At 37.0% G+C, this 20958-nt stretch overlaps 1 protein-coding gene across 2 annotated transcripts in view; it reads right to left on the reverse strand.

The window, feature by feature from the left end:
- Positions 1 to 19043, reverse strand: part of LOC134663069 (protein eiger) — a 55214-nt gene extending 36171 nt beyond the window's left edge. For both annotated transcript variants that reach the window (XM_063519386.1, XM_063519385.1), the window contains exon 1: positions 18630 to 19043. In XM_063519386.1, coding sequence (XP_063375456.1) covers positions 18630 to 18932 — 303 coding nt within the window. In that variant the 5' untranslated portion in view covers positions 18933 to 19043. The remainder of the gene's footprint in view (positions 1 to 18629) is intronic.
- Between the last annotated feature and the right edge of the window lie 1915 nt (positions 19044 to 20958).

Raw genomic sequence — 20958 nt, forward strand, 5'->3', positions numbered from 1 at the left:
CATTGAATTAGACTTTAGAGCAATATTATTCATACGAATCCCTGTCGCTTGACCACTTAAAATGAACGGAAGTTGACTCAAGTCCAATAGAAACCTACAAAGAAGATTCGTCATGTCATAAATCTAGTTTAAATTGGATTTATATGTATAATTAAGTGCACATCTACAAATCTACACTATAAGAACCTCCTAGTGTAAATTTCGATCGACAGCGTGACGTATGTATGGGATTTTGTATGGGATTTTGGTCAGCGCGCCAAGCGGGACGTTTTTGAAACTCGAAACCCCATACAAAATGACGCTTAACGTAAACGCGTAAAGGTCACGCTATCGAATGAAATTTACACTAGGGGTAGGAAGAAACATACAGACAGATTGGAAAGATCCATTTTGCCAATGTTGTACTGGCAAAAAACGGGCCCTAGTCCTAAGCGTACCTAGTTAGTTGTTTTCTTAAATAAAAATACCTGCATTCGGTGATTTCCATGCTTACCTAGAAGAAACAAAAATACATAATTAATATAACTAAAATACATACATATTAAGGTTTTTTCTTAAACTAAAGCAGTTACCTGCGTAATTTATCTAGAATAGGCTCATAACAGATTGCCTGCATCTATTATGTAGATATTAAGTTTATTTTTAGGGTTCCGTACCCAAAGGGTAAAAACGGGACCCTATTACTAAGACTCCGCTGTCCGTCCGCCCGTCCGTGATAGCTAGACAGTTGAAATTTTCACAGATGATGTATTTCTGTTGCCGCTATAACAACAAATACTAAAAACAGAATAAAATAAAGATTTAAGTGGGGCTCCCATACAACAAACGTGATTTTTGACCGAAGTTAAGCAACGTTGGGCGGGGTCAGTACTTGGATGGGTGACCGTTTTTTTGGGTTTTTTTTGCTTGTTTTGCTCTATTTTTGTTGATGGTGCGGAACCCTCCGTGCGCGAGTCCGACTCGCACTTGGCCGGTTTTTTCTCTAAAAGGTATCCACTTAACTTCATTGTGTTAAATCAAATTTCGCTCAGAAATTTCCTTCGGACCCTTGAATTTTTCCACAAGAGACTGAACAAAGTTTCAATCCAAATATTATGGAAGACCCGTTAAACCCGCAAAGAACCTTTATATTTTTTTAGCTATTTAGGAAAGTAGGTATTTACCAAGTCCTAAGTTATTCAGAGTACGAGAAAGCGCGCGGCTTCGGGTTTGCGGGAAAGAAAAAGAAAAGTACTAAAAGTTCCGGCATTTTAATATTACTTAGGTACATAGTGTCTCTTACATAAAGTGTCATTCTATAGAACTTGCTAACTATGTAAACAAACCGCCATATTGTAATTGTCTCTGAATGTCAATTTACTAATGACTTTTGTTTACATCTGCTAGTTTAGCAAGGTCCATAGAATGACACCGTACGTATGGTTGGAATAATATCACTCGTATAAAAGAGGACTTATAATAAAATTAAAACTAAAATAATATTGGCAGGCGAATTTCATCTATACCTAATATTTTTCTCTATAGGTAATTAAATATAAATAAAAAATGTAACCTTCTCGATATTTGACATACGAGGGGTGTTCAAAATATTCTCGGTATGAGAATGAAAACAAACAAGTACGAAAAGTTTGATATTTTTATTTTTCAATATACTCCCCCCCTATGTTCATACACTTAAAAGGTCGATCAATTATTTTTTTTAATCCCTCGTAAAAATATTTTTTATCTTTCGTGTAAAAATGCTCCTCCACTGCCGCCTTCAATGCTTCATCGTCAGAAAATTTATTTCCACGCAGATCCTTTTTAAGATTGGGGAGCAAAAATAAGTCGCTGGGGGCTAAGTCCGGACTATACGGTGGGTGAGTAACAGTTTTAAACCCACATTCAACAATAGCTGCCTTGGCAATATGAGCAGTATGGACGGGGGCGTTGTCATGCAGAAGCATTCTGCTTCTTTGGTTAACTTTCCTCGCCTCTTTTCTTTAATTACATCCTTTAATTGACGTAGAATGTTAGCGTAGTACTGTCCTGTGATATTTACACCTTTTTCTTTATAATCGATTAGTAATACTCCTTCACAATCCCAAAATATCGTGGCCATGACCTTGCCAGCTGAAGGGATGACCTTGAACTTCTTGGGATGAGCTGAACCCTTAATGTGCCACTGCATGGACTCTTGTTTACTCTCTGGGTCATAATGATGAACCCAGGTTTCATCTCCAGTAACTATTCTTTGCAGCACCTCATCAGGATTTTCACCGCACAGGTCAATAAAATCGGAACAACAAGCTACACGCATGTCTTTTTGAAGCCGAGTCAGCATTCGCGGAACCCATCTTGCACTTACTTTTGACATATTAAGATGGTCATGTATAATATCATGTACGGTACCAATAGAGAGATTGGTTACTTGTGCTATAGATTTTACCTTCACTCGACCATCTTCCAATATAAGTTTTTCCACTTTATCAATATTTTTTTGTGAAGTAGCTACTACAGGCCGGCCAGGTCTAGGGTCATCTTCAATACTCTCCCTTCCGCGTTTAAACTCGCTTGACCACTTTTGAATGGTAGATAAAGAAGGAGCAGACTCACGGTAAACACAATCCATTTCCTCTTTTATGGTTTTTTGATTTTTACCCTGTTTTGTCAAGAATTTTATCACGCATCGATGTTCTAATTTAGTTAACATTGTCAATTCGCACATGATGTTCATGTTTGTTCAGCAATTGCAGAAAAACAAAAGACTATCTCGGTTCGAATTATACTTTTTTTTAATGTCAATGAATAAACCTTAGCGGCCAGTAACGAAAGAAATTTTAGAAGAGGTCGTAAGATATCAATACCGAGAATATTTTGAACGCCCCTCGTATGTACTCGTACCTATGTAGTAAACTAAATATTAAATGTTCTATATTTTTATAGCTTATTAGTTATAATTGAACCTACTCGTAGCTCGAAGATCTTGTAAATAAGAGTTATTTCGCAGTAGCTCGACCTTTTATATTTCTGTTCTTCATCAGGGTATAAAAGTAAGTATTTATTATATTAATAATAGGAAAAGTTCGTTATATAGGAAAAGCGCTGGTGGCTTAGCGGTAAGAGCGTGCGACTTGCAATCCGTAGGTCGCGGGTTCGAACCCCGGCTCATACCAATGAGTTTTTCGGAACTTAATATGTACGAAATATCATTTGATATTTACCAGTCGCTTTTCGGTGAAGGAAAACATCGTGAAGAAAGCGGACTAATCCCAATACAGGCCTAGTTTACCCTCGGGGTTGGAAAGTCAGATGGCAGTCGCTTTCGTAAAAACTAGTGCTAAACTAGGCTCCCATGAGCCGTGGCAAAGATGCCGGGACAACGCGAGGAAGATGAATAGGAAAAGTTCGTATGTAGTTCAGAGTACATATAAGTATTTCTTGGTATCACAGCGTGACGTGTGTTAGCGTTTGCGTTATGTCTATTTTTTGTATGGGATTTTGAACAGCGCGCCAAGCGGGACGTTTTGGAAACTCAAAATCCCATACAAAAAACATGTACGTCACGCTACCTATCGAATGAAATTTACACTAGGGGTACTGGTTGCTTGTTTCCACTATTAATTGTTTGTTGTTTGTTTAAGAGAACAAGATTTGTATGTTTGATATCTAAAATCTAAAGGCAATAAAATAGATCCACGCAGACGTAGACATGGGTAAAGCTCTGTAATACTCTATAATACCTGGAAAGAAAATGGAGCTACATTTTGTACGGCATGTACAGTCGACTACAAAGAGATGTATCCACTTTTTCACCTTACTGCCTTGTAATAAGGTGAAAAAGTGGATAAATCTCTTTGTAGTCGACCCTACCTAATCGTCTTACTCGCCTACACTACACCTTCAAGCTCTTTCATGTAACATTTTAGCTTAGACATATTTTAGCTTAGGCATAGTCGTAAGTACTAACAAAAATGATCCCTGATGGTCCTGAATTAAATGAAATTTATTTATTTATTTATATCAAATATCCTTTGTATCATTTTGAATAGAGTCTACGAAAGGTATTCAATAAATAAACTACGCTAATTGGCAATTTATACGGTTTCAATAAAAGGTTTCGGTAAAAGATTTATAAATATTTCTTCAATAACCAACGCACATACAAAGTTTTCTTTACAGAGATTGCCACCTTTTTATTAAAATAACACGAAAAAATGCGCCTTGGTCTACCTATATCATAAGTCAACACAAGCTTGGTTTTTAACTTTTTACACAAATTTCACATAGTTTGATACATATTTGTACATGGAAATTTCTTAAGAGTTAACTTAAACAGAATATTTAACTATAGGATGAATCATAATCACCGATACATAATCTCATCGTCCTATAAAAAACTCGAAAACAATAGACATTCTCACAACCGTAAACTACGACTAGTTAATACAAGAACATAATTACACTAATAAACGGCAATTATTTTGTGAAATAAAAAATACACACCGTGTTTCCAAGTGAGCCAAACTAATTTCCTTCCCATTTTCATTACTCTCAATTTACATAATCAATTAGTCTGTTTTTAATTTACTTGATACTTAGTAATTACTTCGTATTTAGTTTAGGTATTACTTACTCGTAGTTTACTAAAAAAGCGCTGGTAGTCTAGTGTGCGTACGCAGGCGTGCGATTTTCAATCCGGAAATCGTGGGTTCAAACCCGCTCCTAATTATATCAATGAGTATTTCGGACATTATTTACGATAAGTATACCATTTGATATTTATCCAGTCGCTTTTCAATGAAGGAAAATATTAAGGAAACCGGATTGATCCCAACAAGGCCTAGTTTCTCCTCTGGATTGGAAGGTGGCAGTCGCTTTCGTATAAACTAGTGCCTTAAATAATTAAAATATTATCGGGCATATGAATGAGCCCGTAATAGCGACGAGCACGTGAACGTAATTTGCCGTAAATATAGATCGACGGAAGTTTACAAACCCTTTCCTTGGACGACCGCCAGGCGACCATTTTAATGCTGAATCAACTATGTATTCGCTATGCGACGGGCCTTATTTATTACCTACTAGTTCAACTAATAAAGCTGCTAGTACACAACATCCTTTTCAATTTTAAGCTGTCAATGGAGGAATCGAAAGAGCCGAAATCCTGGATGTTTAGCCAAGTTGACGATCGTTGATTCTTCATCATCATCTTTGCCACGGCTCATGGGAGCCTGGGGTCCGCTTGGCAACTAATCCCAGGAATATTATATATCGCTGATTCTTAATAACACACAAAAACGAAAACAATACGACACAACCTTTTTTTTTCACATACGAAAAGTAATATTATTTTGGCTTTGCGTTCGCATTTAGCGGTGGCATTCCGATACATTTTTACTTACCTACTTTATGATTGAGATTGAGCACATACAGCTATTAATGCATGATATATCAGATCTCGGAATAATAAACCAACAGGAACCGCCATTAACAGGCGTTCCCCTCTGCCAAATTTCGGCGGCCGCCGGTCAAGGAGGTTATATAAAACTAGTTGCCATACGTCATACGCCATTCAGCAAACGTCAGTCTAAGCGGAATGTTAGGAGCAGAAAATGCCGAATTGTAGCGTTTTCTCCTGTAAAAACCGATCGGAAACATCTAGCGTACTTAAAGAACACGTTTCTTTTCATATGTAAGTACTATTACATGTAAATATTATCAAATAGTGCACTAATTTAGCAAAAAACTAAAAAACATTGTCAATCTGAAAGTGATACCACTTCATGGTACTAGATCTAATTTAGGGTAATATTTAAAGAAGACTTCCTAAATATCAGTGTTGGCCGAAAGTTAATGCGAATTGAAAATGTTGGCCATTAACCATTATAAATTGAACCTTAAACCGTATCGGACGATTTTAGTTTACGATTCAATTTATAATGGTTAATGGCCAGCATTTTCAATTTGCATTAACTTTCGGCCAACACTGCTAAATATTCATTAGGTATACCTAACTTCTAATTTGCGTTGCTTATTATTATATAATTTATGTAACACATTATTTTTCTATAACACCTTATTTTAATATCAACATAATCCATTCAATCAAATAAATAGTATAAATAATAAATAACGTGATATTACCGATATAGGGTCATGGTGCTAGTTTCCGTCCATGCTCTAGTTTTCGTCCACATGACAGATTAGCAAATAACATATTTGATATTTAATTTGCTACTTGTTAAATACATTTTTATGTAGATAGATATATTGTCTCGACATTAAGGATTGCATTAAGTCCAAATTTGTGCAGCAATGTAGATTTATATTCAATTTCGTCAAGTGGACGAAAACTAGAGCTGGACGAAAACTGACGCGCCTACCCTACTACTGTTTGAAAATTCATTTTTCTCTTAGTTTCTATCGTATATTTTTTATTTGACATGTCCAATATTTGTATTGTAATTTATTTATTTTAAGGTATTTACTGCCGACATTTTCCATAAATAGGCACTTTTAATTTATTACTCTGGTATCACTGTACCATAGTTAGTGATGGGACACCATAAAAACCAATATCGATAAAATCTATATTTGTTATAGCTGGTCAACCAAATCTTGTCAGTAAAAAAAGGCGCGAAATTCAAATTTTGTATGGGACGATATCCCTTCGCGCCTACATTTTTCAAATTTGCCGCCTTTTTCTACTGTCAAGATCTGGTTGACCAAGTATATTGTGATTTATTTTTTTAGATTTCCAAAAGATGCAATAAAACGGGATATTTGGTGCTTTATTTCGTGCACGGTTTGAAATAATTTATTTTAAGTACAGGAAATATCCCTATTGTATTATAATATTTACTTAGAGGTTGTCCATTAATATATCTGTATATATCTGTATTATCTGTATGGTCTGAAATAAACAAAAAAAATAAATATTTCCATACGGTTCTTTTCATATAACCTATTTTTCTTCTTAACCTAGGTTTCTTCCTATGTCGGTATCTTTGTTTACGCCGCACACCCAGAGCTCGGAAACCGGTTTCGTTTATTCACCCGGGATCCCGGAAACGAAAAGGATTTCGTGATTAAATAACTGTTCTATTACAGATTTTTGGAGCGATTGAATAAAAGTTTCACTTTAAAATAGATAAACTAACATGCATACAATAAGTACAAGCATTGAAAGTTAGTAAAATGCTCGTACAAAGATTTGATATTCAATTACATATTATTATAATTGACTAAAGCAGACAGTTAAAATTCAGTCAATAAAATATCGACAATATTATCGACAAGTCTCTCGCACTTCTACGTTTACTTAGAACTGACATCATCTCGTTCACGGACAGGGTTGTCTGTGTTTGTTCTTGTATTTGTGTGAATATAGTTTATGCTAGTGTTTGATAATTTTGTCGTGTGCGTGTGTAGCGACGCATGCGAAAAATGCATTAGTGTTTACATTGTTTGTGTGCGTTCCTCGCCCCCCGCGCCGAAAACGGCAGAATTTTTCACATAGAAATTAGTGCGTGTCACCACTCCATATTGGATTATTCCTCCGAGTATCAGATACATGTCTTTCAGTCCCGATTAACCATGATCTCGGAGGAGAACGAACTAACAATGTCAATGAATTTTAATAGTTCGTTTCCTTATTTTAGCACACTACTCTATTTCCGCGGCATTAAGAGGCTGTAAAAAGGCACTAAACGAGAATAATTTACGAGTTTCAACCTACCCAATGCAAATAATTTAAATCCACTCGCCGAATTATTCATGAATTATTTTCAGTAAATAGGTACGGTAAACGTTCTGGTGTTTGAGAGTCTAGTTTCAATAGTTGACAGCCCGTTGGTCACCTCTATTGCTCGGAATTAAGATTGAAAGTGTCAACCAATGATTTATAACTCAAGATAGGTTATAGGCGTTCCAAAATTGAAGCGCTTAACTTGTGACAAATTGGACAAGTTTCCTTTAGTCGCGGCTGGGCAAGCGAGAAATGTGCACGTGATAACGAGCTCCCGCACACCGAAAGAGAAAGGGTCGACCTTATGTTTAACAACGAGTGTGACAAAGATGGATGGAATGAAAAAATTAATCAAAAATAACAGATTTCTTCGTAGGCACAGAAATAAATATGGAAGTATTTTTTGTGCTCCTCAAGTATGAGTATAACCTATCTATGGTTATATAATATCATTGGTGTCAACTATTGGGACAGTGTTCAGCACTGGGACATTGATGTTACTGTTAGTTCAACTAATCAAAAGGGTTATTGATTGAATGCTGGAGGTATATAGAGGTGCCGGCCAGTGGTATTTGATACTTATTGTTTCACAATTTTTTAATGTTCTAATCTTTAATAACAGAAGGCTTTTTTAAATGGATAATATGGAAATGAATAACTTAGTTTGATACAATACATGTTTATAAAATGAATATAAAAATCGCCCCAAAAGTCACAACAAATGTCAGTAAAAATAACAACAGGACCTATTGATAACAACGACGATAACTGGTATTATAGGTTAAATGTTTTCTTCTTTTTCAATCACTTATGGAGGTACGACTGATAGGTACAAACCTTTCATTGCACTTGGCCTAAATAAAAGTGGTCGGTTTTTCAAGTAGGTAGCATTTTATGCGTTTTCAAGCACCATACGTGCGTTTAACGCCACTGGCCGTAAAATCATAATGGTTCTCTCAGTTTTATAGAGTTTTAACAACTTCAGTCGTAATCTACGGTGAATTACGACTTGTTTAAGCATATTTTAACGCGTTAAGAAGTTCATTAAAAAGTTACCTACATGATAATGGAAAGAAAGCGTTGTTATCGCAGATGCTTAAGGGATTGGTGGTAGTCTTTAGCCTTACGTGGGTGTAGGTACGTTATAACGTCAGAGGGCTGTGTATTTATGTCACCTTACAAATGGATTATCACTCGTACGCAGCTGAACTATATTTCGTGAACTAGATGGTCAATCGTATTGATGAACAAAATGTATAATGCATTTCCGTAGCATCCAGTCACAATACTTTTTAGGGTTCCGTAGCCAAATGGCAAAAAACGGAACCCTTATAGATTCGTCATGTCTGTCTGTCTGTCTGTCCGTCTGTCTGTCCGTCCGTATGTCACAGCCACTTTTCTCCGAAACTATAAGAACTATACTATTGAAACTTGGTAAGTAGATGTATTCTGTGAACCGCATTAAGATTTTCACACAAAAATAGAAAAAAAACAATAAATTTTTGGGGTTCCCCATACTTCGAACTGAAACTCAAAAATATTTTTTTCATCAAACCCATACGTGTGGGGTATCTATGAATAGGTCTTCAAAAATGATATTGAGGTTTCTAATATCATTTTTTTCTAAACTGAATAGTTTGCGCGAGAGACACTTCCAAAGTGGTAAAATGTGTGTCCCCCCCCCTGTAACTTCTAAAATAAGAGAATGATAAAACTAAAAAAAATATGTGATGTACATTACCATGTAAACTTCCACAGAAAATTGGTTTGAATGAGATCTAGTAAGTAGTTTTTTTTAATACGTCATAAATCGCCTAAATACGGAACCCTTCATGGGCGAGTCCGACTCGCACTTGGCCGCTTTTTTTATAATTGGGTTATTTTGGTAGATAAGTTTATTTTTGGCCTATAATATTTATGCTTTATAAATGTCCTCTTGCGTAAAACGAATCTATCTAATACCTTTAAACGAGCAATTCTTGTTTATTTATTTATTTATATATATATTTCGGGGATCTCGGAAACGGCTCTAACGATTTCGGTGAAATTTGCTATATGGGGGTTTTCGGGGGCGAAAAATCGATCTAGCTAGGTCTTATCTCTGGGAAAACGCGCATTTCCGAGTTATTATATGTTTTCCGAGCGAAGCTCGGTCACCCAGATATTGAGGATAAAGCAAGTAAACACCATCGCTATTTTTATGTATGTAAGAAAGACTAAGTAAATAGGTATTTAGTTACTTTTATGCAAGCTTTTCTTTCGGTGTTTTCTTGGTTAGTTTGCTTGCTTGTTCGATTCTTTGTCAAATCTCTCAAATCATTCTGTTATTTATCGTTACATTTGTAATGTATATTACAACTTCCACCCATAAGATTCGTTGTTCCCTGAACCAACAATTAATCTGTTCGGACTGCGCTTGAACCATCGCCAAAATATCCATCTTCTCGGAAACATATATAGAAGAGACGTTGTCAACAGTTACATAAAATTCAGACAAATCCTGTGATAGTATTTTCACGTTTTACCTACAAACTACTATTTTCGTTTGTTTATTTACTTTATTTACTGTATCCTACATATTTTTTATTTATCGAACAAAGAATGGGAAATATTACTCGTTTTACTAAACGACCTCGCTTATTGAGTTCGAATCCTGGTAAGGTCATTCATTTTTGTGTTTATCATAAACATTTGTTCCTAAATTATGGAAATTTTCTATGTATTTAAGTGTATGTATTATCGATTTACGTATAATATAATTATATATATCTACCTACTACCTAATATAGTACCAGCTTTCCTTAGTCGACTGGTTGAAATAACCAGTCGACAAAATTTTACGTTTGAATAGACAGATGAACTTTAGGCATAATAGCTTGATCCTAGCTATACCTAGAAATGAACACGGATATTCTTATCAATGGAACACTATCTTGTGTCTAGTTCAAATATTGCGTAACGAGTCTTATCTTGTCACTGCTAATTAATGATTATTTCAAAATGTCGTTTCTCAGAAGAAGCTCACTGTTGTTGCGACGTACTGGAAGCAGATTCTGTGTGACGATGGTTTTGGCTAGTTGCCAGACCATCGTCACACAGAATCTGCTTCTAAAGACCAGAGCTCAAAGTGCAACACGTAAAAAGACAGTGACCACGCAGATAGAGACTAACGAACTTGGAAAATTAATCCGTGTTATGTACAGGTTCGGGGAGTAGCAATTTCGACTTCTAGATATGAGCTTTAAAAAATATATATTTTATCCTAGAATATGGTGAGGTCGAACCGCCGCCGATTACAAGCTTTCGTAAGGGTCTCCAGGCGCATAATGTAGGTATCTATGTTATAGTACGGAATTTATACAATATCCTTTACGAACCGAGGTTCAAGGCTACGCTGCGAAGACTGGATACCATATATGAACTATTTTGCTGTCATTAGTCATTATGTACCTAACCGATATAACTGGTTTTGGCTGCAAACGAGTTACCTACAGTGGTTACTGTAAACAAAAACGTCGGCCGGCGCCAGCGTCTAAAACCTAGCCTAAAGTCTAAAGTGCTAAACTAACTAGCAGAAACGCTGGCGAGCGTAAATGTTTTCACTTCACCCTAAAAAAGACACGTATAATAGTTATTTGTACAACAAGAGATCAAAGTTTGATATTTCTTCGAGTGCTTATTTTGAGTCCCGTGCAAGCGAAAGATTCTATACTAGATTCACGAGCGTAGCGAGTGTATCTAATTTAGAATCTTGAGCGTAGTAAGGGACTCAAAAGCGCACGAGATGTAAATAACTTTGATCTCGTGTAGTTCACAAAACTTTTCACCTCAGCAGTGAGAACATATTAAAGAACCCGAAAAATGTATTCCTTCTTCAGCACTTACCTCTATTCACTCATGTTTACCAACAATTAAGTTTTCACCTCAGCAGCTCGAACCCTACTTTGCTACTTAAAAACAGTGAACAAAATCGCATTTTGCTCATTTTGTCTCACTCAGTGAACAAAATGCGATTTTGCTCACTGTTTTTAAGTAGCAAAGTACCCTTGTTCGAGCTGCTGAGGTGAAAATTGCGTTTTCACTTAGAAAGGCAACGTAATTTACGGTTATATGCGACTTATGTACCTAATTAAAATTAAAAACAAAACAAATCACATGCAGTGATTGTGATGTTTTGAATTCCATGTCTCATCAGCCTGATAAGAAAGGTTACGTTGACATGCTAATGCTCGTGTGATACGTGTGTTCAAAATACATACTCATACTCTTACTCATACTTGGTCATACTCTTAGATTTTCACTATGTTTACTTATTTAAGAATGCAAATGTGATTAATATCATACAAAGTGTGTTTGTCACCAACAATAGTAGGTAAATAAAATAAAAAACAGAACTTACTAAAGTATAATTAACAAACACAGAAGTGTTACAGTAAACTTGAAACAAAATAAGGCCTTTTACCTAACGTGGAACCTACCCGTCTGCTATCTCGAATTACGAAATTCAATATTAAAGCAAACAATATGTTATTAACAGCACCGTATTTAATGATCGGCTTATTTGACGATGCCCACGCCACAATATTGTTTGTCTCATTACTCTTATTAGGAATATTGATAATTAATATAATACTGAGTATTACTAAGAATCACGGGATACCTTTAATGAGCAAAACGTGGATTTAGGTATAGTTTATTAATTTTTAGCTTACCGTTATATGATTAATTGTTTGTGTCATAAAGTGGTTTTTATTTTAATCATTGCTTAGCTATTTGCGTACCTACTTAAATGGTAGTTTGCCAAAGGGGTTTTTTTTCATAAAAAGTTCGTAGTCGAAATTGATGCTGAATACCATGCTTTCAATGAATTAACAGTAATGTAGGTACATATAAGCAAACAAAAAAAGTGTCATTTTAAACGTCATATTTTCATAGACATTTGAGATTTAATTGCCACACATTATCATTGTAAATGCCATCTGTAAATTTTTTAACGATTTTTAATATAAAAATCATTAAAAAATGTACGTTTGCAATAAAGTAAAAGGTGATCCTCTCACCTCTATCTCAGATTCAATTTAAAACGCAGATGTTATTTTCAGTTTATCAAGCGTGCGAGTCATCTAGAGTTTAAACACACGCCGATTTTATAGGTCACACAATGTCAGTCGCTTTTAATGGATATAATGAGCTTTGGCTCATTAGGTCAATCTGCCACGTTCCAGTGCCATTCGCTCTTTGGTCGACAGATTATGTTAGATTGAACATCTTTTATTAACCTCGCTGATGTATACAGTCGCCATCAGATATATCGGAGCGGCGAAGGCGCTCACAAATATTTTAACACGTCTCTATTGTCAACAAATAACTTAATATATTAATTTACGGCTCGTACCAATGAGTTTTTCGGAACCTATGTACGATTTTTTTTTCTTTTTTTTTTCTTAGCCTATTTGTGTGTCCCACTGCTGGGCAAAGGCCTCTCCCCTGGTTCTCCACGACTCCCGATTCAGCGCTTCTTCCGGCCAGTTGTTAAGGAAGGCGTCAAAGTACGAAATATCATTTGATATTTACCAGTCGCTTTTCGATGAAGGAAAACATCGTGAGGAAACTAGACTAATCCCAATACGGGCCTAGCCTAGTTTACCCTCTGGGTTGGAAGGTCAGATGGCAGTCGCTTTCGTAAAAACTAGTGCCCACGCCAATTACTGGGATTAGTTGCTAAGCGGACCCCAGGCTCTCATGAGCCGGGGCAAAATGCCGGGACAACGCGAGGAAGAAGAAGACGAGATTAATTTATGCTACACGGATCTGGTAAAATTGTATTGAGACAATACGACATGTAAAATGGTACCATCTTATGTAAACATACAATTTATGGCAAATAAATAAATGAAAAATGAAATTAAGCATGGCTTTATAGAGTTAGACCAAGATAAGTCTGCAACAATTTCGACAGCATACGGTTTAAGTGTTATCATTTCAAAGAAGTTTGACATTTAAAATAACACTTGCACTGCGTGTGCTATCAAAATCGTTACAGACGTATCTTGGTCTAACTCTATCAATCTTATCTATGATCACGCCAACATGTTCATTATGTAATGCGAACTATGGTCGGTATTCCGGACACGTCTCAGGCCGAGTCTCTCGGCTAACTCGTTCCTCAGCACCATATATGACCGTGAACTGAAATAACTTCGTGATAATTGCTTAGTTTATCTCGCAACCTGCTACAACCGTAGGTAGATATAGATAATAAGTAAGTAGGCAGTAACTGCTTGTGCTAATAGCCACATTACTCGCACTTGAGACCGTGTTATTACAGTCGCCATTAGATATATCGGAGCGGCCAAGGTGCTCACAAATGAACACGCCTCTATTGTCAAGGCGCTAGAGTGCGTGTTCAGATCCTTTTGAGCATCTCGGTCGCTCTTATATATCTGATGGCGACTGTAGGTACAAGAGTCAAATAATAACAAGAAATCGTTTTATTTTGCAGTTTTCTGATAGCACCGAATAAAATGTAAGTAGCTTTATTATAATTGCATAACGTTTTAATTCAATGACATCCTAGCCTAGTCGGTAGTGACCCTGCCTACGAAGCGGAGGTCCAGGGTTCTAATCCTTTCAGTCGGATCATATTTTACATCAAACATTTATTCAGCAAATAGGCCAGAGGGGCCACTTTTAGTGCATGTTTTGCCTTGCGGTACAGAAGACGTTACTCACTCTCTAACAAAACGCGTCTGTTACGATCAGCACAGATATGGCCGCTAGGTGGCGACAGCGCCACGCGCGGCTTATGGCTTCCCCAAAATTGGGGCCGAACGGATGTACTTTTAGCTACCTGTAGCAAAGCGACGAAATCGCGGAGTGAGACACGCCTGCCTGAACGAAGATATTCGAGTTATTTTTGAACCCTAGTTGGGAGCTTTTAGACTAGAGTTTGGTGTAACACTTTAAACTCTCGCGTTTTGTACACATTTAATTTCACAAACGGGTCTAACGCGATATATTTTCATTGTTTTGAATTAAAATATATCGCGTTAGACCCGTTTGTGAAATTAAATAGAGTTTGGTGGTTTTACGATACGCGGGTAAACATTTTGAGAAGCCCTGCCTTAGGCCTTAGCAAAACATTGTTTTATTGAACAAAGGGCCGTGATAATTTGTCAAACTATTGTTTATTTTTTGTCTCCTCCCAAGGAAACCCCGCGTCGTAAAAGTTATTCGATAACAAAAAGTGTCGTCTACCTGTCTGTTGGAAGAAAGGATGGGAGTTTGAAACTTAATATATTTTTAGGCAAAAATATTCCGTACTTTAGTGACACGCGCTTAAGCTATTTTTGGGTAAAATACCTACTTTAAAAGAAGAAATTACATAACCTTAAATCAGAATTTCAAATCATCTCTAGTGTTTTTATTTTATTGAAGTATGTAATTGTAATACTTTAATTTGAATTGATATTTGCGGTTTAGATTTTTACTAATTTAGTGAGTCTGTTTTCAAAAAAATATAACTATAATTTATTACATTAAACAATACAAATAATACACGGCGGAAAGAAGAGAAATCTAATCTTCAAGGATGGGTATTCCACAGCCGTCTTCAGATCCAAATCTTTCTATCCTTCTTCTCGTTCCTCTAATTCTTAGAGAGACCGCTCTGATGATTGATATTTGTATTTTGACTTTGATCCAATTGATTATTTGTAAGTATGGTTTGGACTATTTTTCAAGGAGCTTAAGGGATGTTCTTTTTATGAAGGATTCGTATTCCGTTCCGACAGCGCCATCACAGGAGACCACAAGGGGAGTGAATGAGGCTCTGAGATCTTCTGCAGCCAGGTCGTATTTGCGATGTTTTTCGCGAGCATGTATTTGGGCAATCGTGGGCCATGTGAGTAGACCATACGAGGCGGCGTCGGCATTTACAATGCGAACGTCGAAGAACGCCTTTCTCGCTGGCTGCCACACGCTTTCCAGTAGTAAGTCGCTTATTAGCCCTGGTTGATCTAAGGTTGCGGCTGGCATTATTGGCTCAGTAGTAGCCGAACCCCATGCTGGTTCAGCCCAATTTTTGATATCGTCTCTGTGTTGGTCGTGGCCTCTTTTTATGAGCCCTCCCTTCTTGCAATTAAGTTCATGGTTTAGGTTGAAATTATTTTCGCCACAGCCATCGCAGGTTAGTGGCAGGCTAGAAGGTTCATGCCCGTATCTGATTTGCGGTTTAGATGTATTTTATAATTGTTGATGTGTATTTTTTTTGCTTGTATGTAAATTCCATGTTGACGTGTAATAGTGCCCTTGTGGCCTATTTGCTGAATAAATGTTGATGTTGAAGTTGATGTATGCATTTAGAGTATTTACCTACCTACTTATAAATGTGATGTTAACTTCTTATGTTTTCAACCTACAATAACGAAAATAAAAACAAATTAAAATGTGCGCTATGTAAGGTGCCTTTTTTGAGAGCACGACACATAATATGCCCTTATCAATAAGTAGCAGAGATACTTAGACGCGTATTAAAGAATGTTTACGGTGCGTTGATAACTTTAACACGCATTAAGTACCTAAGCATATCTCAGGTTGCTTGGAGCCATTATTCCGTAACGTGATCTTGTTTCTATACTTATAAGTTGTAATACGTGTACCTACATTTATAGGTGTACCATTTATTACAGACCAGCATTTCCCAAACAATGGGTCGCGGAACTCGCGACCCTTGGTGGGTCGTAAATGAGATTCGATGATTGTTTTGCTGTTTTTTGCGTAATGGTAAGGAACCCTGTGTGCGCGAGTCCGACTCGCACTTGGCCGGTTTTTTAAAACTCCGTTAACTTCGGGGTAAGTACATTTAATAAACGGAATGGCATAGTTCATATTTAATTTTATATTTTTTGATTTTTATTTTATTATTAAGTTAAACACTAATAAACGGGCCCTAAGGTAAGTTTACACGCTCGTAGGGGCCTTATCAGATAAAAATAAATCATTAATTATCTCCAAAATGGAGTTACTGTTACCCTAAGTGTTACCCTAAGTATACCTATTACCTATACCAAAGCTAAACGCTAAACGTCCCAGTGTTTGGCTTGGTAGTGCCCAATAGTGATACCCTCTCGTCACCTGACGTAAGTTAAAAGATGACAACTGTAGGGTCTGTAGGTGCTAAAACAGTGACGCGTACTCGGACATCTACCTTACTCAAAATAGCTAGAGTACCTGCACCAAATAAGGCCCACTGTTTTTTTTTTCTTATGTTTAATATGCACTTGCTGTTTTCTCTATGATACTAGCGGACATAGACTCAAAATCATACTTTTATACTAGTAGGCCTGTAATTATGGAAGTTTAGCAAGCTTACATACCACCGGGCCTTATTTGGTGCAAGTACCTTATATGCAGATTTAAGCACAAACAAGTTTTATAGTAGGTACAATTTACGTATATCCGTCCGGTATTTTCATGTAATCTTTGACCTCTGGGCATTTGGCAGCTGATTGCAAACTTGGTGTTTGTAAACATCTCCTAATTTCGTATATTTTACTGCCGTGTGGGTGCCAAAACGGGACTTTATAATTTACTGTGCATATTTCAAGAACGTACGCGTAGCATTGTGTTTTATGTTACATTCAATAAGGTATTAAAATACATAAATACAACGGGATTATTATAGCATAATTTTTATTCGGAATATACTCGTATAATATATAGGTACATTATTTTTAGGTGGAAAAGATCCGTGGAGGGGCAGTAAAAGTGATAATCGCGATCGTCGTTGTCAATATAGGTATTTTGTATCAGTCAACTATAAAATATTAAATAAATAGGTACATATCCCATCTATATAGAACGGATGCATAAGTACGTAAATAATTTTGCTGACTCTACTTAAAACATGCGTGAAACACATGTCAGTGTAGATTTAGTTTTATAGTCATAATATTTTTATTTGCATGTGTAAACATTGGATACTGCATGGTACAGATTAGGTAGGTATACCTATACATAATATGGCCAAAGGTCATAGGTATGTATAACTATTAATACAGGCTATAATAAATAGATACCTACCTAATGTAATAAGTAATAAAGAAACATTCTCTCCTCAACATTTCAGTTACATTTGCAAAATGTGAAGAATATTAAAATATCAGGAATAGATTTTAGACACGGTTTTGAAATCTCAATTTCTTTGGAACCTGTTGAATGTCTATGGTCTCCGAAATATTTTCTTGACTACCTATAGACAATTTGATCTGAAATTATAAATAAATCCCGGCTCAACTGTACATTAAGGCTTCTACAGGCACAGGCGGTGCACCAAATGGCATACGATTTTAGATAATTGTCGGCTAAGTACAGTCTCCTGCAATAATATGTTAGTTTTCTAAGGCCGCAGAAATATGTGACACGCTCAGGCTCTACAAATAAGATCGTGTCAGATATTTTTGCGGCCTTCATTGTGTAACATATTATTGCAGGTGACTGTACGAGTAATAGCAACGAATTCAATCGATCGATCAAACGCCGCAATGTTTCGCAAAATGCATGCGATTATCGATGATATTTGTAGTCAGGCCAAGCTAACTATGCAGCGATTTTGATAGCGCAGACTGGCAGTGTTACTTTAACATCAAACTTCTATGAAATTATGACGTATAAATAACACTTGCACAGGTTTTGCTGTCAAAATCGCTGCAGAGTTGGCTTGGTCTGACTGTAGAGACCATTATCCAACGTAGAGCTCAGAGATAAATTACGGGCTAATAATGCAACCAAATCCTGAACTAGGTACCTATCAGAAAAACAAGTATAAATAGGTAAGTTCTTATTTAGATTCATGATTTAAATGTCCCAAATTTCTGAACCAAATTAAAAAAAAACTTACCGTGTCATCATCCACCGTCTTAAAATCATTCAAATCCCTGTTCACCTTCTGATTAAGACTTTTGATGTTCGCCGTCACAGCTATCATGTTGACAGTCAGCTGATCGACCTCACTCCTCAGTCTCGATATCTGCATCTCCCTCACCACCGTCAAGACAGCAAGGGACAGCGCAAGCGCACCCACAGCCACCACTAGCGCTATCATGCATCCTTGCTTCTTTTTCGGCCGGTATTCTATTTCACCCGTCACTAGATTTTTCGACATGTCCGTCTCTTTCTTGCTTAGAACCTCTTGCGTATACATGGCTGGTTACACGATTTTTTTTTAAATTAAAAACACAAACACAGCACAGATCACACTGACATTGCGGAGACGCGCGTGCGCGCTGACAGGCGGGCGCAGAGTGGCGCAGCGCGTGCGTGCGCGCATGAATTGAGATGATGTTTGGTTTGAGGAAAGACGTAAGATGAGAGGATAGTGTGGTTGATAGGTCGTTTTGATTTAATATATCAGAAGATATCAGTATTCAGTGGGTGAAATATGGATTATTTCCCTTTAAGAACTGTTTAATGTTTAACCCTTTGAACGCGCGGCGCGTCAATTAGATTAGAACCTTATCTCAATGCACGAAGGTTGATATTGGGCTGTAGCCGCGCACGTCAGTTGACGTCTATGGTGGTCAAAGGGTTAAAAGATATTTTAGCAGCTGCCGTGCAATTATTTGGTCCAAAGGAGGACGAATACCAAGTAGAGAGTATTCGTCCCATGTTTTAGCTTTATGGCCATATCTATATATTTTTTAAATTACGTAATTACTTACTTTTATTACGTCAATACTAATTTTATTATACAGGGTGTTTGGTATATCGTTTGCCAAATTAAGACGGCAGATATCTTCACATGCCTAGAAAAAAATTGGCCATGATTTTTTTTTTTTACTACTGCGCAAGTAACAATTTGAAATTTACGAAAAACTGGCATAGAGCTGAAAAAAAAACGCGCACCATTTTTTTTCTAGGCATGAGCAGATAGCAAATGACTCAACCTATCCGCCGTTTTAATTTGGCAAACGATGTACCAAATAACCTGTAATATCAACTCCATGTTTCAAAGATCATAAAAATCTCTAAATAGCTCCTATCTTATCTTTAGCTTCTTCTTAGCCACGCAAGAAATCTGCAAAGTCCATCACATCTGATGTAACGTTAAGAGTTACGAGTAGGTACATACGTAGGTAGGTAGGTACTTAGCTCTTTGAATAATGTATTATTAGCCATGCAGTTTCACTTACATTGTAAACTGCTGCAAATCTGTATTAGATGTTAAATTATTGTTTTGGAAACAAACCAATAATTATTCCTGACCACTGCTGCCTTACCTTGGATATAAAATTGGCCAAAAGTACCTACCTACCTACCAACCAACCCAAACATAGCACTTTAACAATTTTCAAAATAGAGACACCAGAATTGTGGGAACAATTCGCATTCAAAAATATGTACCTACCGCCACTACCACGTAACACAGACTACCTAATTGTTCATACTTCATACTTACTTATACATATAAACATATGTAAAGCTAGAATGGTAAATGGGCATCTACGGCAACAGTACATTTTGTTTATTGCCAAAGCTCAAAGAGGCAACAGGAGTGGTCATTTCTCCATATATATGTCGGAGGCAGATCGTAAAATCGGCCATATCGAGATATTCCTAGGCATACCATGAAACGCCGCCATTTCATGATCTGACTAGCGACTACCAGCCATATCGTTCAAACATCAACGTTTGACGATTTGCCTAGCGACATTTAGGCATATCAAATAAGTAGGGTGTGATATTCCTAGGCATATCATAAAACGCCGGCATTTCATGATCTGCCTAGCGCGACCACCAGCCATATCGTGCAAACCTCAATGGGTGATATTCCTAGGCAGATCATGAAACGCCGGCATTTCATGATCTGCCTAGCGACGACCAGCCATATCGTGCAAACCTCAAGGGGTGATATTCCTAGGCAGATCATGAAACGCCGGCATTTCATGATCTGCCTAGCGACGACCAGCCATATCGTGCAAACCTCAAGAGTCAAGGGGTGATATTCCTAGGCAGGTCATGAAACGCCGGCGTTTCATGATCTGCCTAGCGACGACCAGCCATATCGTGCAAACCTCAAGGGGTGATATTCCTAGGCAGATCATAAAACGCCGGCATTTCATGATCTGCCTAGCGACCACCAGCCATATCGTGCAAACCTCAAGGGGTGATATTCCTAGGCAGATCATGAAACGCCGGCATTTCATGATCTGCCTAGCGCGACCATCAGC

This window comes from Cydia amplana, chromosome 4 (assembly GCF_948474715.1).
Source record: "Cydia amplana chromosome 4, ilCydAmpl1.1, whole genome shotgun sequence".
NCBI lineage: Eukaryota > Metazoa > Arthropoda > Insecta > Lepidoptera > Tortricidae > Cydia > Cydia amplana.